The 20,082-nt window shown below is 47.0% G+C and overlaps 1 protein-coding gene and 1 pseudogene across 2 annotated transcripts in view; both read right to left on the reverse strand.

The window, feature by feature from the left end:
* Positions 1-6,309, reverse strand: part of LOC138468446 (protein O-mannosyl-transferase TMTC4 pseudogene) — a 77,395-nt pseudogene extending 71,086 nt beyond the window's left edge.
* Positions 1-20,082, reverse strand: part of PEX7 (peroxisomal biogenesis factor 7) — a 1,557,721-nt gene that overhangs the window by 823,747 nt on the left and 713,892 nt on the right. For both annotated transcript variants that reach the window (XR_011268107.1, XM_069607655.1), the window contains exon 6: positions 8,686-8,792. Coding sequence is in view for 1 of the 2 variants with exons in the window: in XM_069607655.1 (XP_069463756.1) it covers positions 8,686-8,792 (107 nt within the window). In the remaining variant the exon portion in view is untranslated. The remainder of the gene's footprint in view (positions 1-8,685; positions 8,793-20,082) is intronic.

Genomic DNA, 20,082 nt, shown 5'->3' on the forward strand with positions numbered 1-20,082 from the left:
TTGTAATTGAGGGAGAAACCAAGTCTGTGAAGAGAGTGGCAGGTGACATTGAGATGATCCAGGACTTGTTCGGGAGAACGCACCCTAAATCAGCCAATCGTCCAGGTAGAGGTAGATGTGAATCGCCCTCTCCTGATACTCCCTGCCAACACTGCCATCAGCTTGGTAAAAACCCTCAGGCGGAGGTCAGCCCGAAAGGCATATCTCAAAACTGATAATGAGAATGCCAACACCAAACCTCAGGTACTTTCTGTGCTTGAGATGTATAGGCACATGAAAGTAAGCATCCTGAAGGTCCAATGGCACCATCCAATCCTGGAGTTGGAGGGACTACAGGATCTGAGAAATTGTGATCATCTTGAATTTGTCCATCCTGAGGAACTTGTTCAAGTATCTCAAGTAGAAGATGGGTTTTTGTCCTCCTTCCTTCTTGGGTATTAGGAAATGTGGAGAATACCATCCCTTGTTCCACTCTGCTACAGGCACGGGTTCTATAGCGCCTTCCTCTAGCATGGTCAAAATTTCCAGCACAAGGAGTGGGACTGGATCTCTCAAAGAGTGGTTCCACGGTGGATGGTTCTGAGGTTTCTGAATGAAGGGAAGGCAGTAACCTTGGGCTATTTTTTCCCATGCACAGGCATCCAAAGTAATGCCACACCATTCAATCAGATGCTGAGACAGCCTGCCTTCCCCTGATGTTATGTGACTCAAGACCTCATAGAGGTTTTGAGGTGGCGGACGCAGTGGCGGTTGCTAAGGATGCCCCTGCTTGAGCAGGCTTTGCACCTCTCCCTCGTCCACCACAAGGGAATCTTCTTTGGCCTCTTTGACCAGCCATTCCTCTCGCTCTTCCAACTGAGGAGTAGTACGAAAAGATCTACCCCTCCAAGGCTGTCCACTGGGGCAAAAGGGCTGAGGCTGCCTAATAGCGGAACCTAAGGATTTGGCTGCCGCCTTTCATCAGCCTTGTTGTCAAAAAGGTGAGACCCGTCAAAAGGCATGTCAAGGAGTCTGGACTACACATCCGGCGCAAATCCAGACTTCCTCAACCACGCAAATCTGCGTATTACGGTGCTTGTAGCCATGGCTCTGCTGATGCTGTCAGCAGATTCCAGACCCGATTGAAGAGACTTGCACATGGCTTCTTTGCCGTCTCTAACAATAGCCAAGAATCTGTCTCTTTCTTCCCCCTCGGGAATGTGCTCCGCCACCATGGAAATACAGTCCCATAGAGTGAATGAGAATTTTGCTAAGGCACATGTGGAGTTTGCTGATTTAAGAACCATGCTCCCAGCAGAAAAAACTTTCCCTGCCCTTTCGCTAATTAACTGTGATGTCAAAATATTTGCCAAACTATTAGCTATACGACTGACCTCATTTATGCCCCACATCATTCACCCGGATCAAGCAGGTTTGTCCCAGGCCGATCCACCTCCCTGAACCTGAGACGATTATTCAACGTGATCAGCAGGATTGGTCCAGAGGTACAGGCAGTGGCAGCCGCCTTAGATATGCAGAAAGCATTTGACTCGGTATCATGGGAATACCTATGGTGAGCCCTAGAGAAATGCAAATATGGACCCAGCTTTCGCGCCTGGGTTAAGCTGCTTTATACTGGTCCAACGGCCAGGGTCCACACAGAATATAGGTGCTCCTACCCCTTCCAGATAGCCAGAGGAACGCGACAGGGCTGCCCCTTCTCTTCGCTAATATTCGCCATAGCCATGGAACCCTTTGCTGATATGATGCGCCAGTCACACGCTCATAGAGGCTTGCGTACTGCGGGCCAATCCGACATTGTCTCACTATACGCTGATGACGCCCTCCTTTATATCCGTTCCCCAGATACCAACCTTGCCCAGATCCTGGAGGATGTGGTCCGTTTCGGACACATATCAGGTCTAAAGGTAAACTGCTCTAAATCTGTCCTATTCCCGCTTACTGACTACACGCAACCCCCCTCAGACCAGGGGGGTTTACATGGTCCCAATCTAGGTTCACTTACTTTGGGGTGGTGGTTTCCCGTTGTGCCGAGATGCTGCGTGAGGACAACTACCGTAATCACCTTACAAACCTGGCCACTAAAACCTCGAGCTGGACTAGACTCCCTATCTCCTTAGCAGGTTGAATAGGAATACTTAAAATGATTGTATTGCCCCAACTCCTTTACCGATTCATTAATCTTCCCCTATGGCCAGATGACGACTTCTTCCGGACGCTATGCCGCACAACCAACACTTTCCTATGGCACTCTGGTACAGTCCGACTCAAACTAACAACATTGACCACTTCTATGGAATTCGGTGGGTTCGGCGCCCCCGACTTCCTCAGGTATTGGCTGGTAGTTCAATCCCAATTTGCTTCCCACTGGTTTAACACCGCAGACGCCCCCCCACTTGTCCGGCTGGAGAAACTGATGGTCAGCGATCGGGAAATTTGACCCCTCATTCTCAAACCCGCCCCGGCAGACCCTGGTTCGGCGGATCCAATAGCTAGTACATCCTTAGCTCTCTCTAAAATCTGGAAACTGGTGACATGCCCTACCCCTTCCACTGGGATCTTCCACTCTGGAACTTCCTCCCAGATGTTCCACGCATCCCACAATCTATTGTATCCCGATGGGCCGACGCAGGTTTCTTAGCACTCAGAGATGTCTTTGAACAATGTAACTTTCTCGAATGGTCAGACCTCCCACTCCCCCTTAGGGAGGAAACCATCAGCATGGCTGCAATACTCCTCTCTCCAGAAAAGTCTCAAAACTAGATACCCCAACTTCCCTACAGTGCCACCTGATGAACCCATAATTGCAGAGCTGTGCTCCTTCGACTCCTCTAAAGGGAAGGTGTCAAGGCTTTATACCCTGCTGCAGACCAGGGGTGTCCCCTCATTTACTAAATTGAAACACAGGTTGGCGGAGGATCTTGGAGTGGAGATTACTGATGATCGCTGGTCCTGTATGTGTACTTGCACCCACAACTTATCCTATAACTCTCAATTTAAATTAATAAAATTCAATGTGCTGCACAGATATCATCACACCCCGAGCAGACTGCACCATGTGTTCAATGATCTTCCTTCCAGCTGCCCTAGATGCGGCTCCGACCAGGCTCCCTATATCCATATGCTCTGGTTTTGTCCACGGCTGACACAATTCTGGCCCGAAATATGTACCACTTTATCTACTATACTGGACCACACTATAGATCCATCCCCATTACAATGCCTCTTCCAAGACTTTCCCCAGTTGGGGCGTGACTCGAAGAAGTTCACTGGTCTTTGTATGCTGCTGGCTGTATGCTGCATTCTGTTGAACTGGCTCCGGCCTAGAGCACCCACGCATACACAGTGGCTCAGGGCAGTCACGTGGGCCCACGATACTGAGGAGGCCTGGGGTGCATTGCAGCACCCACACTGGATACCGAGGGACATTTGGCAGAAATTTCGCAGTTATATGTCCACCATGAACTCGAACTCAGACACTGAATCCTCCATCCCCACCCTTTCTTCCCCTGATGCCACCCCTTGAGGAGCGACTCTTTGACCCTGTATTCGTGACATCACCTAGACCCCGACCCATTGAATGTCTATGTAATGCCAACCCTGTACTGGAAATGTTTTAATTTATGTATGATCATGTACTGATGCCACGCTCTGAGTGTCTTTTGTTGTTTTTGTGTTGTCAAGCCAAATAAATAAAGTTAAAAAAAAAAAGTTCCCTGCCCATGCATCTACTCTCTTGTCATCCCTATCCGGAGGGATGGTAGGATAAGCCGCTTGCTTTGAGGTTGCCGTAGCTGCCTGCACCTCCAGACTTTCTGGGTGGGGTGTTTTGATAAGTAGTTGAGGTCCCTACTAGATGGGTGGTATTTTCTAGTCAGGCTTCTGTTTACTGCCGGATTAGAATCTGGCGTTTCCCAATTTGCTGCCACTCTTTTCTGGAGCGCGATGTTAAATCGTAAATGGGATCCATTTGTGGACCCTCCTCAGGGATGTCCGTCAAATCATCCTGCTCGAAGGGGAGGGTAGGCTTACTCCATCCCAAGTAGTCTACAACCTTAGACATCAACTGTATATATGATACATCTGCATGCTCACCAGCTTCAGGTCTACCAAATTCCAGCTCTGGTGAAGTGTCTACCCCACTGGCTGTTTGCAAGTTGTCAAAGATCTTTTAATCTTGATTCTTCTGAAATAAAACTCTCGGGCACATTTGGTGTACCATATTGAAACCCAAATGGCGCATTGGTATCTGATGGCTCCTTTTCCCCATAAATTGAGGTTAGTGACCTGAAGTAATCTTTCATTGGTAAAGGAATATATGTCTTATCCAGAATTGGCATTGCAAGTTCCGAACTTTTGAACTCGACGCTCGAGGAGTCATCAATATCTTTACTGAAGTCGATTTCGGCTTTGAAGGTTTCAATGGTGTCGAAGGTGACATGACCTGCTCTCAAACCTTGACACTAACACTCCTCTGTCCTCATTCTCCTTGGCCTCTCCTCTGCCTTTGACATGGTTGACCACAACATTCTGATCGCACGTCTCTGTGACACCCTGGGAATCTCAGATCAGGCTTCGGCGTGGTTAACCGGTTTTCTCTACGACCGCCTATCCTAGGTGGACCTCAGAGCCTTTCTCTCGACTATCGCTCTCTCTACCTGTGGCGTTCCCCAGGGATCTAACCTATCCCCCTGGTTCTGCAACAATATGGCTGCCTTGGCACGTGTGATTGCCACTTTCACCTCTAACTTCCAGTGTCAAGCGGATGACATGCAACTATCTTTCCGGCTCCCCTCAGCTGCCTCCTCCTCGCCCATATCCGACTGTCTGTCCGCTATTCAGTCATGGTGTGCAGCGAATGACGTCTGCCTCAATGCCTGTAAGACTAAGATCGTTCGCATTGGGACCCCTGCTCCCGCTTTCCCACTTTCACGCCGGCTCGCCTCCCCTAGGCCTGCGCCCGCACCCACCAGCGAGGCTAAAAACCTTGGGGTCATTTTCAACTTCACTCTCTCCTTCTCCTCTCACATTTCGGACATCTCTAAAAAGTCTAACTATCAGCTACACCTCCTCAGAGGTACTCTACCTTTTCTCACTTTCTCCTAGTGGCTCACTGTCTCCAGAGCCCGGGTTCTCTCTAGTCTGGACTACTGCAACAGCCTCTTCCTCAACCTTCATGTTTCTGCTCTGCCCCCTCTGCAACTCATCCAGAACAGAACCGCAAGACTTATCCTTGGCCTCAAGCCCAGGGACCGCATCTCTCTGGCGCTGAAATCCCTCCACTGGCTCTCCGTAGTTGCAATGATCAAGTTCAAGACCCTCTGCATTGTCCACAAGGGCTTCTGGGGCCTGGGACCTACCTATCTGCAACGATGCCTACCTAAATACTGTCCTCCCGAACCCTCCGCTCATCTACCTCCAACCTTCTGCGAGTGAGCGGATTTTCCAAGTAGAGATTTGGAGGGAGATCTTTATCCTCAGCAGCGGCCTCCCACTGGCACAGCGTCCCTGCCGCCCTCCATCTTGAGCCTGATCTCCTTAAATTCTAGAAACTCCTCAAGACCTGCCTCTTCTCTTCCTTCTCTCTCCCTCTATCGTGCTAACCTATCTCTCCTCTCTCCTTGCTCTTTTCCGTAGAGCTTGTTGACTGGCCACGTGGTGTACCTCAGAGTCTCACAGGTCCCTGGCACCCCTGCCAGTCCTTCACACTCACCTCCGGGCCCTGCACTCACCTCCTCCTCACTTCACTTGAGAAATGACCGAAGAGAGTGGCTCTTTCTGCACTTCCCCCAGTCTCCACCGACTGGGTACAGTGGGAGCCCCACCACTCCCATGACTTGTCGCTCCCTCCAGCTCCTCCTACCCCGTAACTTTCTGTTCACTTGCATGATCCGAATGCACCTGCCTGAAGATCTTCTGTCTGGTCCCCCCTGTCTTCACTCCCTAACTGCACTTGGAAAACTGCAGAATCGTCGTCAGACCTATTTGCTTTTGTCTCAACTGATATTGTATTATATGAACTTATTCTGCTTGTGCATACTATTATTGTTTCAGAATTTCAAGGGCTCTTAACGACTGTTGTTTTCCCCCATGCTTCCACCCTCCTTGAGCGCTGTGAAACACTTGCCTGTGCATGGCGCTATACAAATAAGCATTACCATTACCATGGGTGTAGATGGCGCGGCTGGCATCGATGGTGGCGCCGGTGTCAAGGGCGCAGCTGGCGTCAATGGTGTTGATGGTGTTATGACCTCGAACTCGACTTATGCTTCGACTTACTGCTCGAAGGATCCTTTGATGATTTCTCATTGCGTCGAGGCCTCAATGGCACTTGATGAGGCTATGGCCTTCATCCCGGGCTTGAGGACGTGCAGGAATTGCCTCAAGCCCTTTCCTTACCGGCTTCTATGGAAGGCGCGGTAGGAGCATGGCTAGCTGAGGGTTTTTGCCTCTCAAATATTTTTTGCATTTCTGACCTAAATGCTTTCCATTCGGCTGTTGTGAAGGCCTTTGTGGGACAAGATAGCTTCTCTCGGGAGGTGTCTGACGACGAAGTCAAAGAACGCAACCTGTGGTGCCTCTTTTTCGATTTCCTCGACAATGAGGAGTGGTGGGAGCCACGCCCGACCTGGATCTTTTAACCTTCTTCTTTCAAGAAGAGTCACCTCCCGGCTCGTCCGAAGAAGGTTCCTTCAACGGCGTAGTCGATGGGGATTTTTTTGTTTTTTTTCCTACCGCCCATTTCCCCTTTCGCTCCTTCAGAGCATTGGGGGTCATTCATTGGCATTTGGAACAGGCCGAGGTCTTGTGCTCCACACCGAGACACAACAAACAAACTCTATGTGGGTTGGTTATCGACATCTTGGAGTCGCAGTCCCGACAATTCTTGAACCCGGTCTTCGGGGTAGTAGGTGTCGAGGAAGAAGACATTTTCGCGAATAGAACAAAAGAAGTGAGCTGCAGTTACTCAAAGCGTGACCTTACTCAGAAAAACAGAACTGAAGCCAACAGGCACTGTGCATGTTTTATATATACCTTTGATGACATCACCCTCGAGACGGAGGCCCTCGAGGGACATCGAGTCAACTGCATCGACGCACAGTGCCCTCTCCTGAAAAATGTTTCCGAAGCAGCTGAAGCTGGATATCAAATATCAAAGATGAGGAATATGTGCGATGACAAAATCCATTTCAAATGGTCCTACCTGATATGATATATGAGTCATTTATAACGTGCCTGTAGCACGACAAGACAAGGAGGGGAGACATAAGGAGGATGAAACAAACTATCTTACTGGGCCTTGTGTTATTTAGATTGTGCAAGTGCAAAGGCAAGAGGGAGAGGAGAAGTGCTAGGGGGAGGAAACGGGGGGGAAGTGCAATCAGGGCCATATTGCTCTGAGTAGGTGCAGCCGGGGTAGCCGTGTAAGAGTAGTGCAAGGAGGCAGAGGACTGTAGGTTTACAGATACAACCCCTAAGTGTGCGGTGGCAGTTACAGGTGCTTACAGGTCGTGGAGGAGCCTGGTGCCCTTGGGGTTCTGAGGGTAGCCAAGCGACCAGTAAGCTAAGCAGACAGGGCGGTCAGCAAGGGAGAGAAAGCAGAAGCGAAAAGGAAGGTCTTGAGCTGCTTCCGGAACCTGAGGGGGTCCTGCTCAAGTTTGAGAGGAGCAGGGAGGCCATTCCAGAGGGAGGCCCCTGCAGAGGAAAGAGATCTACCTCTCACTCTCTGTCTGGAGAAGCATCTGACCATCAGAGATTCGGAGGTAGCTGGGTAAAGGGGTCGAGAAGGAAGATGTTTAGGATGAGAGAGTTGGATGTAGTGCAGGCCTAGATGAAGAAAACCTTGTGGACAATGCAGAGGGTTTTGATCTTGATCCTTGCAGCCACTGGGAGCTAGCAGAGAGATTTAATGGTTGGAGAGATACGATCCCTGGGCTTGAGGCCAAGGACAAGTCTTACAGCCCTATTCAGGATTATTTACAGAGGGCAGAGAGTAGAGGAAGGTAGGTTGAGAAGGAGGCTGTTGCAGTAGTCCAGCCTAGAGATAACTAGGGTTCTGGAGACTGTGAGCTTCTAGGTTAAAGTGAGAAAGTGCACATTTAGTTGAGATTTGAATTGCGCTGATTGTTAAGCAAACTGGCTGAGACCCATTTAAGGAATGCATGTATGCAACATAATGCAAGCTCTCCTAAAATAATGTATTCCCTTCCCACTAACTTGGGAAGGAAATACATCTTGGTACTGAGCACCCAATGGCAGCACAGCAGGCCCCCCGACCCAGCAGCCAATTCCCCCAGGAACCAGGCATAGAACCCGCCATCAGACGGTTGGTGGTGGGTATGTCAGAAGCACACAACACTGTATGGTGTGTTCGTGGAAGTATGGGAGGTGTGCGTGTGTGGCCACCACTGAACAAAATCTTTGAGCTACACAGGACCATAAAAGAAAGGAGTGGAGCATTTCAAACAAGTTGTGAATACTTTTGGTGAAATAACAAAGGACACAAATCATAATTTCAACAAGGGAGAAAATAAATACCTCAGACAGACATGAGCATGCCAAAATTGAGAGATAAATTAACATTATTCTCGACGAACGGGAACCCTTTTGGCCTAGAAATGGTAGCACTATCAGTACGTTACTTTGCTTGCAGAAGACTGGTTACACAGATAGATAATAAAGTACCTCATCGTATTTACACCAGTCGCAGCTCAAAATCTCTGCTTCATGGGCTGGAATTACTAATTTGGATCCAGGTGACTTCATGTCCCAAATTCTTAAAGTCTGGTCACCTATAAATAAAGGTTTACTCATTAGACACACCAGTGTACAGTAAACGTGAATAAACAGACCTTGTGTAGCTGCTAGGCTTTACCATTTTAAACACACAAAACAGCGTTGCTTAGAAAAATGTCTTAACAAAATGTAGTAGAGGATCAACCGAAAGGATCAATCAATACAATAGGGTAATTTCCTGTCTGGTTGCCTGTTTTTAATTTTTCGGATGGATTGGCCTTGGCCACTGGTTCAGTCTGTGGTTGAGGGGGAGGAGGACTCTGGTGTTCTCGCAAGCCTGCTGGGCGTTCCCCATCTCTGCACCACGCACTGATCTCAGCGTGTCGGACTTTGTCTACCAATGTGCTGATTGTGTCATTTTACTATTGGGCACATTTGTTTCTTTCATTATCTAGGGCCAGTACTACAGCATTTTTCCACATTTCTATTTCGCACTTTGTTGCACTTTCATATTGCTTATAAATTCAAGCTTTCTCAACCTTCTAGCATTTACTTAGCTACGGTCTATATTCCGCAGACTACAAATCTGCATTTTAGCATTGTTGCATTTTACACAATATGACTGATATTTAATATTTCTTGCTTCTTTTGCACTCTCTGGAAACTATTTGCAACTGTCTAACCACAGACTGCACACTCCTTTGCCCTTGCATGGGCACACGCAAGGCCTGTGAAGTGACTGGGACCAACCTTGGGATATCAACTAAGAAAGATGGTAAAATCTGGTATGGGCCCTAAATCAAAATGTATTCCTTCGGTTGGGAAAAAATCAAATGCTCTCAAGGCCAATGGCTCGGGCACCCTCGATTCCTTTCTTAAAAAGGCAGTAGCGGTTTTGGAAGAAATACATTCTGATGACGGAACAATCATTTAGCCAAAATGCGGCCCTGGAATTTATCACTGATGACTTTGAGGCTGTATGCAAAAAGCAGATCATTTTACCATTGCTGCCAATCCGGTGACAGCAGAGACGGCAGAACCAGGGCGGGAAGGGGGGATGTGCAGCATATAACATGCAGGGGGTTGTGACATAACTAGCTCGAACCAGCTGTCCATTATGAAGGAGACCTAACCTGATTATGCGCTTGGCTATAATGGAAAACCAGGTTCTTAATATACACAAGGTTCTCCTGGGCTGGAATCCAAGATGAAGAAAACTGATAGAGCTCTCTACAACGAGTAGATTAACCAGCAGCGATAATATTGCTTATTTGGCTAAGGGTAATCACCAGAACTCTGCTATTATGTTGGCCAATCATGAGGGCACAGCCCCAAATGGGGGGAGAATGTATATACTCACACAAAGGCTGTGCACAAGGGAAAACAATCTTGAGGGAAAAAGACACAACACCCCCTACCTCCACAGATGACTGTATTGATCTGACAAGTACATCTAATGAAAAATGCAATGTGTGAAGACATCATGAAGCAAGACACAGACAATCGATTCAGAAAAAATAAAACACTTTATTAACTTAAAGATCAGGATAGAGAAAGTCCTAACTTGCCCTATGCCTAGGTGGGATTTCCCTACCTAAATGAAAATAAGGAAAGTCTGAGTCAAATAGTTCAACTTAGGAATCAGTCTGTGTCCAAAACCTATACTTGCCCTCACAACTAAATCTGTACAATGTGTAGGGATGTCACAACCAAAAGAAGACAGTGTTAAACATAAAGGTCTGAGCTTCTTCCAGCTGGCAGTTTCCTTTCAGCTCCCTTCCCCAAGTGTAAAACAGTTCCACAAATAGCCTCAAAATTACCTTCCTTGGACTCAAGAGGATATAGTCTTAATCAAGACTCTGGGTTCCCTTCCCCAAGTCTAAGCAACACAGTTCAAATACAAGGGAACCTTGAGACTTTGTTCTCACTTCAGCAAATGTCTCAAAGCTCCAAGATTTAGTATTGTTGAGCAACACAGTTTAAAAGAAAATATCCTTGTCTTCTTCATTTTAATTTCCAAAGTTCAATTATTTCTGTTTCAAATACTTTTTCTGTAGTTTGCAGCTTTCACACAAGTTGGTATCAATATTCCTTTCTGTGTTTAATTTTTAAAGTTCCACTGTAAATCAAGCATCAGAATCTTTTGTTTTGATACATTCACTTCAGAACTCAGCATACTGTGGTTTGCTTATTTTTTAAAGGTATATCCATTTCAAAACTCAGCATATAGTGGTTTGCTTATTTTTGAGGTTCCATTCCCTTTTTGGATTCAAAATGTCTTCATTCTGTTTGTTGGTAATGTTTTGATTCAGTTCAGTACTCAATAATTATGGATTTTGCTTGTGGCTCATTTTCGCTGTATGTGTGGTTCAATATTTGTTTGCTTTGCTTTAATTGAATTGCCTGGTGTTCGGAGACCTTCGAAAAATGTATTTCTTAACACATGCAACCAATCCGATAAAAAACGTATTCCTGAATAATAGAGTTTATACACTTGCCCACCAAGTTTCACATTCATCAAAAACTCACTGGTTGCTTTAACAGTTCTGGCTGCAGTATAGATCACACAACCTTCTGTAGTTGGTGTCTGGGTTCCAACTCCTGCCCCTCAGACACTCCTGTGTTGACCCTTCAACACAGGGGAACAAGCGCCTCAAGCATAAGGGAGAGTCCCAGCTCCCACGTCACACTTCCATGAACCGCCTCTCTATGTAGTTCCCAGCGTCTTGGCGTCCTGCTACAATATGATTCCCTGCTGCTTCCACCAGCCTCCTTGCTGCTTCTCCTGCCACTCTCTTCACTGCTGGGCTGGTCTCCTTTTTCTTTACACCTGCAGCCCCTTGATAGGCTGCAGTTGTGAATGTTCAATTAGTCCTGCCTGACTACAATCAAAGGGACATGCCTGACCATCACATCTCCTAGCAGACACCTTCCTTGACCCAGTAACAGAGTGGCAAAAGAATATAGTCTTCATTGCTCTTAGTTGCCTCTTCTATGTCCTAGTACTGTCAAGTGTCAATTCTCGAGAAATGAGGAGGACTGGCGTATAACAGCCCATGAAGGTTGGGGAAGGGTTGGGTTGGTTGTCGATAGGGAAAGAAGGATACCATGTCTCGCCCAAGGGCACCCCACTCCCAGTCCGCAAGGGCCCTCCACCGAGGTGATCCTACCTTGCTTATCCGTCGCCAGGATTGGGTTCCAAGAGTGATGGCTTTTCCGTTACCACCTAAGCAGAGGATCCAAGGGGTTTAGGAGTGAGAATACCCTCAGGTTTCTTACAAATGCTAAATGTGGGACAAAACACACAATAAGTTTATTAGAGACTAGAGGTGAGGTCACATTAGGGATAAATGAGGGGCAAAGTATTAATCTATAGCAGTCTCCCGTAAAGCCTCACCCATGACGACACATGAGGATGATGGGTTTATTTTAAACGTACCCCCGAGATCCAAGCAGTGCTCCAGGGTGAAGCAGAATACGATGGAGGAGACTACCTCACTGATAAACGAAGTAGTCATCTTTGCTAAAAAAAATGTCTGGGATTCTGCCCTTAGAATACGGAGGCACTTACTGATGGCTAAACGCTCAGACGTTTTTAGGGATTGGCAAAAGGGACAATGCTTGGGGGAGGTGGTACTTCAGGGTGCGCAGCCAAGTCACAAGGCCAGAAAACATTTTGTGTTCGTTCTTTCTCTCTTTCTTTCTCTCTTTCTCTCTTTCTTTCTTTCTTTCCTTCTTTCTTTCTTTCTTTCTTTCTTTCTCTCATTTACATTAACATTTAGACACTGAAAAGAACATATGCTTTGTGCGTGCATGCTTTCAGGCACATTTGACACACAAAAAAAGCAAGCATTGGCAATGCCAACAGTTTGGGTTTTTGTGTAGGCATGGGGCAGACACTTGTCAGGCACTGTGTAGTGGTAATAACTGCCCATTGATGGTAGCAGGTGCAAAATGGTGCGAGTACCTGGGCATCTAATACCAGTGCCTGGCAAATGCCTAATACTTATAATTAAGCCAAAGCTGTTGGCTTTGCCAATGCTTGTTTTAACAGGCCATAAAACGCATCTACATCAACTCATATTTAATCTGAAAATATGTGTTTTCATTAGACTGTATAACTTCCAACAGTGCTCACTTTGGGATAAATACAGTGCACAATAGTGTGGCATTTCACTGGAACAAACAATAATCCAGCAAAAACTATCCTTCCTGATCCAGACAAGGAAACCAAATGTTAATAACTGAGCTCACGCATGGCACTACTGCACTCGCAGTGATAAACTGAGGTGTAGAGAGAAAGCAGCACAAGGCACAGAACCAGCTCTGCTTTGTCTTTTTTGTTTTGCATTTAAGCACTTTAAAGAAAAAGTGGTCCCACTAGCACTTTGCTCGGTTTCAGCTGAACACTTAAAACAGCAAGCAGTTAACTACATTACAGATGGCTGCAGACACAAAAGTGAGTGGCTAGTCGGGAGAGTCAACGGTAAGTGTTACGCTCCTTAAGAGGTGTGAATGTTGGATAATTTGAAAAGGGAGGGGTGCATGAAGCTGCACATTGTGTAATAAAAGTACTACAAGCGAATTATTATCTTTCACTGTTTCTTTAAGTCTTGGTAAATCTGTAAAATGCTGCAAATTGTAAGCTTTCATCCAGGATGGGGAAAAATAAACTTAAAAGCATGTCCTTTTTCTCAGCATTTTATTATGATTTATACATTTTCATGTTGGTATGTTGTGTGAAAAAGGTTCAAGCCCTCTCTATAAAACGATGGGCATTTAGGCTCTGCATTTGTGTTCAACTTTTCACAGGCTCATCACTAGATGGCTTCACTTCATCCACTTGGCCCCACAGCAAGGGCTTGGTTACAGAGCACTTTTATTGTCCGCTCTGGAAGAAGATCAATCAATTTGTAGATGACTGCCCACTTACTGCCTGCTCTTCACCAACTGGCCTTGGATCACAATACGTTTTCATTTTCTTTCTCATTTAATAATTGTTAGTTCTTTTCAGTTTAATTTGTCCACAATTATGCCAAAAATAGTATTTTAACTTGCACAATAAATAACATAAAATGATTATCCAGACAAAACAACGGATGCAATTGAAAAAATGAAAAAACATATTGGCTAGTGTGAAATAGTTACTATACTAACCTGTGGCAAATGAGGCTGAGTAATAGTATGCATAGTGCCAATTACAATAGTTAAGTCCGTTTCTTAGACAAATACTGTAATTGTAAAAAAAAATGTCAAAAAACACTACTGAACAGAAATAGGTATTATATTCGATGAGTAGATTGCTAATGTAATGAAGTAGATTCTACTTACGAAGTAGCTGAATGAAAATAAATGATTAATAGGTTCAGACATGAACATAAAAAAACACATTATAAAATAAGATGCCACGTGGCAAGAGGAAGACATGATATATACAAATATGATATGATATGATATGGCATTTGTAACGCGCCTATACACAAGGGTTTCAAGTGTTCCAAGGCGCGACGAGGCAGGGAGGGGGAACAGGGGAAGACAGACAACGATCCTAGGGTAGGGGGAAAGGGAGAAAGTGCGAGGGGAGGGGAGGGGGGAAGTGCAGTACAAGGTAAGTAGAATAAAATAAATAGGGCCAGCTGGTGGCAAGTGCAAGGTAAGTGCAGACAAGTGCTGGGAACGGGGGCTGTAGGGATACAGAGACAGTCCCGCAGTGCAGGGGTTGCCAGGGAGGCAGTGCAAGTGGAGAGTGGCTGGGCCCAGGACCGAGGTCGGCGAGAGTGGCCCAGTTGCAGATTCGGTGCAGATTCAGCGAAGAATTAGCAGGGGAGAGGGAGAGAGAAAGCAGAAGCAAAGAGGAAGGTTTTGAGGTGCTTCTGGAACCGTAGATGGTTCTCCTCAAGTTTCAGGGAGGCAGGAAGGCTGTTCCAGAGGGAGGTCCCTGCCGCGGAGAGAGATCTACCCCCAGCTCGTTGCTTCGAGAAGCGGCTGACCCTGAGGGAGTTGGAGACGGATGAGCGAAGGGCTCGGGAAGGAAGATATTTAGGAAGAGAGAGTTGAAGGTATTTAGGCCCCAGGCCCCAGAAGGCCTTGTGGACAATGCAGGGGGTTTTGAACTTTATCCTCGCAGCCACTGGGAGCCAGTGTAGAGACTTCAGTCCTGGAGAGATACGGTCCCTGGGCTTGAGGCCAAGGACACGTCTCGCAGTTCTGTTCTGGATGAGTTGCAGAGGGCGGAGAGTGGAGGCAGGCAGATTAAGATAGAGGCTGTTACAGTAGTCCAGCTTTGAGAGAACCAGGGCTCGTGAGACAGTGAGCTTCTGGGGGAAGGAGAGGAAGGGAAGAATACCTCTGAGGAGGTTCAGCTGGTAGTGTGACTTCTTAGAGACGTCAGATATATGAGGAGAGAAGGAGAGTGTGGAGTCGAAGATAACCCCGAGGTTTTTTGCCGTGCAGGTAGGAGCAGGAAGAGGGCCATGAGAGACCGGCCAGAGAGCTGCAGGGAAGGAGGGAGTGGGTGTGCCGATGAGTAGAATCTCAGTCTTTCTGGCATTAAGGCAGAGGTCATTGGTGGCACACCATTCCTGGATAGCAGACAGACAGTCAGAGATGAGGGAAGGAGAGGAGGAGGCCGAGGGTAGCCTGAAAATGAGCTGGGTATCGTCCGCATAGCACTGAAAGTTGGGGCAGAGAGCGGCGATGCGGTGGGCAAGGAGTGCCAGGTACTGGTTGAACAGCCAGGGGGAGAGATATGATGCGTGGGGGACACCACAGGTGGAGAAAAAGAGGTCAGAGAGGAAGGACCCCAGTTGGACCTGGGAGGGTCGATTGGAGAGGAAAGAGGTCAGCCACGCCAGAGCCTGACCAGTGATACCCAGGTTATCACGGAGACGGTTGAGCAGGATGGCATGGTTGACAGTGTCAAAGACAGAAGAGAGATCGAGCAGAATGAGAACACACGGAGTGTTGGAGTCCAGGTTCAAGTGTAGGTCCTCACGGATGTTCAGGAGAGCAGTTTCCGTGCTTCTGGCAGCTCTGAAGCCAGCTTGATGGTCATGAAGACTGCCAACAGATTCAGCATGGAGGTTAAGCTGGGAGATGGCCAGTTTCTCCAGGAGCTTGCCCAGGAAGGGAGTGATGGAGATTGGGCGATAGTTAGCCGGGCAGGAGGGGTCAGAAGAGGGTTTCTTAAGAAGAGGGTGCACAAGGGAGTGCTTAAGGGGGATGGGAAGACTCCAGAGGCGAAGGAGTGGTTGCAAAAGTCAGCCAGGGCAGGAGCCAGGGCGTCGATGTGGTCCTTGATAGTTTTGGAGGAACAGAGGTGAACCTGTTTAGACGAGACTTTCATAGATCGGACTTGTCTGGGAACCTCGTCAGCATAAAAGAGGGGAAAGGCAGAGAAGGAGGGAGGAGGGGTGGCTGTAGAAGGGCCAGAGGAAGAGCCAGGAAGAGAGGGAGGGAGGTGATAGGAGGAGAGTGAGGTCAGGATGTCCTGAGTTTTAGAGATGAAGTGAGAGACAAGTGCAGTGCAGAGGGCCTGGGAGGGGACAGGAGAGGTAGAGACTGCAGCAGGGTTGGCAAGCTCCTTGCAGATTTTAAAGAGTTCGGCCGAGTTGTTAGATGCCGCAGAGTTGCGGGCTTGGATAAGGGCTCTCTTCTTGGAAAGAACGGAGAGACGGTATTGCCTTTGGAGCAGGCGGCAGGCCAGTTTGCCAGAGGATGAACATGAAGCACGCCATTTCCTCTCTGCCACCCTGCACTTGTGTTTAAGGGTGACGAGCTCCGAGTCATACCAGGAGTTACATTTGGCTTTGGGCTTCAGGCGGATTCTCATGACAGGGGCAAGGATATCAAGAGTATCAGATATAGCAGAGTGGAGCATGGAGAGGGCAGTGTCAGGGTGGGAGTCAGCCCAAGGGGGAGTGGGGGGTAGTTAGGTGGCAGCGAAAGCCTCAACTGACACGCGCTTCATGGGTCGGAGGACCGAGAAGGTGGGTGGCAGTGATGAGGGTGGCTTTGTCAGTGGGGTAGGGAGGGTGAGGTGGGAGGATAGGAGAAAGTGGTCACTCCAGGAGAGAGGAGTGGAGAGAGGGACGGAGAGGGGAAGGTCAGAAGAGATCAGAGCATCAAGAGTGTGCCCTGCAGAATGAGTAGGCCCAGACGGGAGAATAGAGAGTGAGAGAGAGTCGCAGAGGTCACAAAAGAGTCCTGTGGGGGGACAGGAGACATCAAGTGGATGTTGAAGTCACCAAGAAAGAGGAGTTGAGTGGTTGAGGACAGGAGTGAGGAGGAGAGGTCAGCCCACTCAGAGAGGAAGGAGGAGATTTGACCAGGTGGCCGATAGATAGTAGCCACGGTAAGGGAATGGCTAGGAGAGAGAGAGAGACGGCAGACAAGGCATTCAAAAGAGGAGTAGGACTGCGTAGGAGTGACAGTGGCAGGAATCCACTCAGGGAAGATAAGGGCTACACCCCCCCCCCGCAAGGTTGGGCCTTGGCACGGAGAGGATCTTGTAGCCGTCAGGTAGGAGTGTGTCAAAGCTGGTGACAGAGCTGGCCGTGAACCATGTCTCAGTGAGACCGAGGACGTCAAGGTCCAGTTCCTCAAGAAGGAGACAGATATCAGAAGAAGGCTTGATTGCAGAGCGAGAGTTAAGAGTGGCAATGTGGAGAAGGTTGCCATCCTTGAAGAACTTCCGGGGAGGGGTACAGATCAGAGGTACACCCTGTGGAGGTGTAGAAGAAGGAGCAAGAGAGGGGGCAGGGAGGGAGGGTAGAGGCAAGGTAGCCGAGCACAGACTACCTTGGGAGATGACTTACGATGACAAAAAAATGAACAATTAATAAATAAATAAAATTACACCAGTTTACATGCTACAAGCTCAAAGATGTGATAGTTATTTCAAGCTGATAAAACTTATTGCCACTTGGTCTCTCGGATTTACAGCAGGATTACACATGGTGGAAATCGCTATTTTTCCATGGGGTTTTTGGCAGAATTACCACAAGGGGTAATTCCGTGATTTTCTGGAGGAAAACTGGATGATATACCTCCACTTTCCTTACAAACTCGTTACTCAGTGGTGCAGTAGAAACAGCAGTAATTCTGTTACCGCTCAAAAAAGTGGCGCTATCGGAATTACTGCCACTATCATATCGCTGAACACATAATGAGGCCCAATGTCTAGAGCTTGGCTGAAGAGATATTCACATTTTGTTAAACATATTGTGGCAGCCAGACGGACGTGGACACTCTGAGGACATGGTTCACAAAAATCTTCCTAAAGTAAAATTATAAGGCCTGACGTTCCCTAGCACTATGTGTGGTCCCTCCCTATGTTACTAACTAAGGGGCTCATCAGTCATGCGTGAATGGAATAAGTTTGCTGTCCTAAACAAACCTATCTGACCCTACCACTGTGAAAACTAACTTAGATCAGGAGAATTACTCTTCTCCTGAGGATACTTCTAGTACCAATCTGTAGGATTCTCGATTAATACACAATCCTCAAAAGTGTTTTGGGATTTCATGGATTAGTCTCTGTAACTCTTCAAAGGAACTATTGACTTTTCCCTCTTCCTTGGAGATCCCTTTTGGGGATCTTTTATAAGATCAATTTTCCTGGTTACTAGTTTCAGCGTATTCTTGGAAGATACTATTTTTCTGGTAGGCCTTTCCCCATGGGTAATTATAGTTCAACGTGTTTGACCTCAATTGCTTTCATACATGATTCGACTGGATAGCTCCTCAGAACTCGGGCTCGTAATAGTCTCTCTCTTTGTTATTATATTCTCCTTGTACATAAGGTCAAGTTTCTGTCCCTTTTTCCCAGGGTATTGTTATCTACTGTTCTTTTCTCTCAACTCGCAGACTTCTATAAATCCTTTCTCTTATACCACAGCACTTTAAGTTCATCAGCTTCAGACTTGACTTTGCCTCATGATTTATACTCGGACAAGTTGTTTGCACGGAATAAGGATTCCCTCAGGGCTTCCAGGTGTTCCTGTTTCCCCTGTTACCTTCAACTATGAAGGAGAAGCTCTTCTGGAACCTTGCACCTCGGGGACCTTCTCTCTTGTCATGTTCTGTCATCGGCTTGCCTTTGCTGGCGTTTTCCTTCTCTGGTTTTCCCTTCTCCTCGCAGTGTCTCAGTGTCCAATGAGTGACTGGACACCCTTCTGTGGTATGCCTATGGTTGTATCGGCGATGGTTTGTGGACCGGCTGTCCACCATGGATAATTTGTGGTCTCACCACCACCTAGCTCCGCGCTCCTGCCCTTTCGACTTCTCACACTGGGATTTGCTGTAGCGCTGGCGTCCCTCTCTCCAGTATCGAGTGAGTTTGAACTTTGCGGGTCTCCTGACTTACTCCGCCTTCTGCCAGTCTTACGCAGCTAAGGTCTTCCCATGTGTTTGTCTCTCACTTCCGATGTTATGCAGCTCGGGGTCTTCCCTTGCCTGTGTATGCGTTCCTCTCTCTCTCAATTACTCATCGAGCACACAATATTCAACATACTCATCCCAGTGGATTGGCTATTTCGGTTTACATAGATATGTTCTTTTTCTATATGACAATGATGGTTACCAGTCATTTGGTTGAAAACCAAAGGCTCGAATGCCATTTGATCGACAGACAAATGGTCGAAAAAAAGGGTCGTTTTTTTTAAAAAAAAAATTTTAATGGGGGGTTCCCCCCATCCCCTTGTTTTCTTTATCAAAAATATTTTTTAACCAAAACTAAAAATATATATATAAATAAATAAAAAATGCAACTTTTTTTTTCCGACCATTTGACTGGACACCGACAATGATGTCTAGTAAGTGTTTAACAGTAGAGCATCTCATGTAGGCCATGGCGTGTACAGCTTTAGGGAGTTACAGGAATGGGAACCAGTCTGTAGGAACCTTAATTAATACACAATCGTCTTCCTTCAGATCCCTTTTGGGGATCTTTTATAATCTATTTTTCTGGTTACTGGTTTCAGCGTCTTCTTGGAAAATACTTTTTTTCTGGTAGACCTTCCCTCTTGGGAAATCATAGTTCAACTTGTTCTTCCCTACTTGCTTTTGTACATTATTCAATTGGATAGTTCCTCTGTTCTCTCTCATTGTTATTATACTCTTCTTGTACAGAATGTCGCGTTTCCTTCCCCTTTTCGCAGTGTATCGTTATCCACTGTTCTATTCTCTCAACATGCACACTTTTATAAATTCTTTCTCTTGTACCACAACATTAAGTTCATTAGCTTCACACTTGACCTTGCCCCATGATTTCTACTGAGACAAGTTGTTTACACTTTATAATGATTCTGTCAGGCCTCCCGTTATTCCCATTCTCCTCGATTCCTT

This window comes from Ambystoma mexicanum, chromosome 4q (assembly GCF_040938575.1).
Source record: "Ambystoma mexicanum isolate Mex_15411 chromosome 4q, UKY_AmexF1_1, whole genome shotgun sequence".
Lineage (NCBI taxonomy): Eukaryota > Metazoa > Chordata > Amphibia > Caudata > Ambystomatidae > Ambystoma > Ambystoma mexicanum.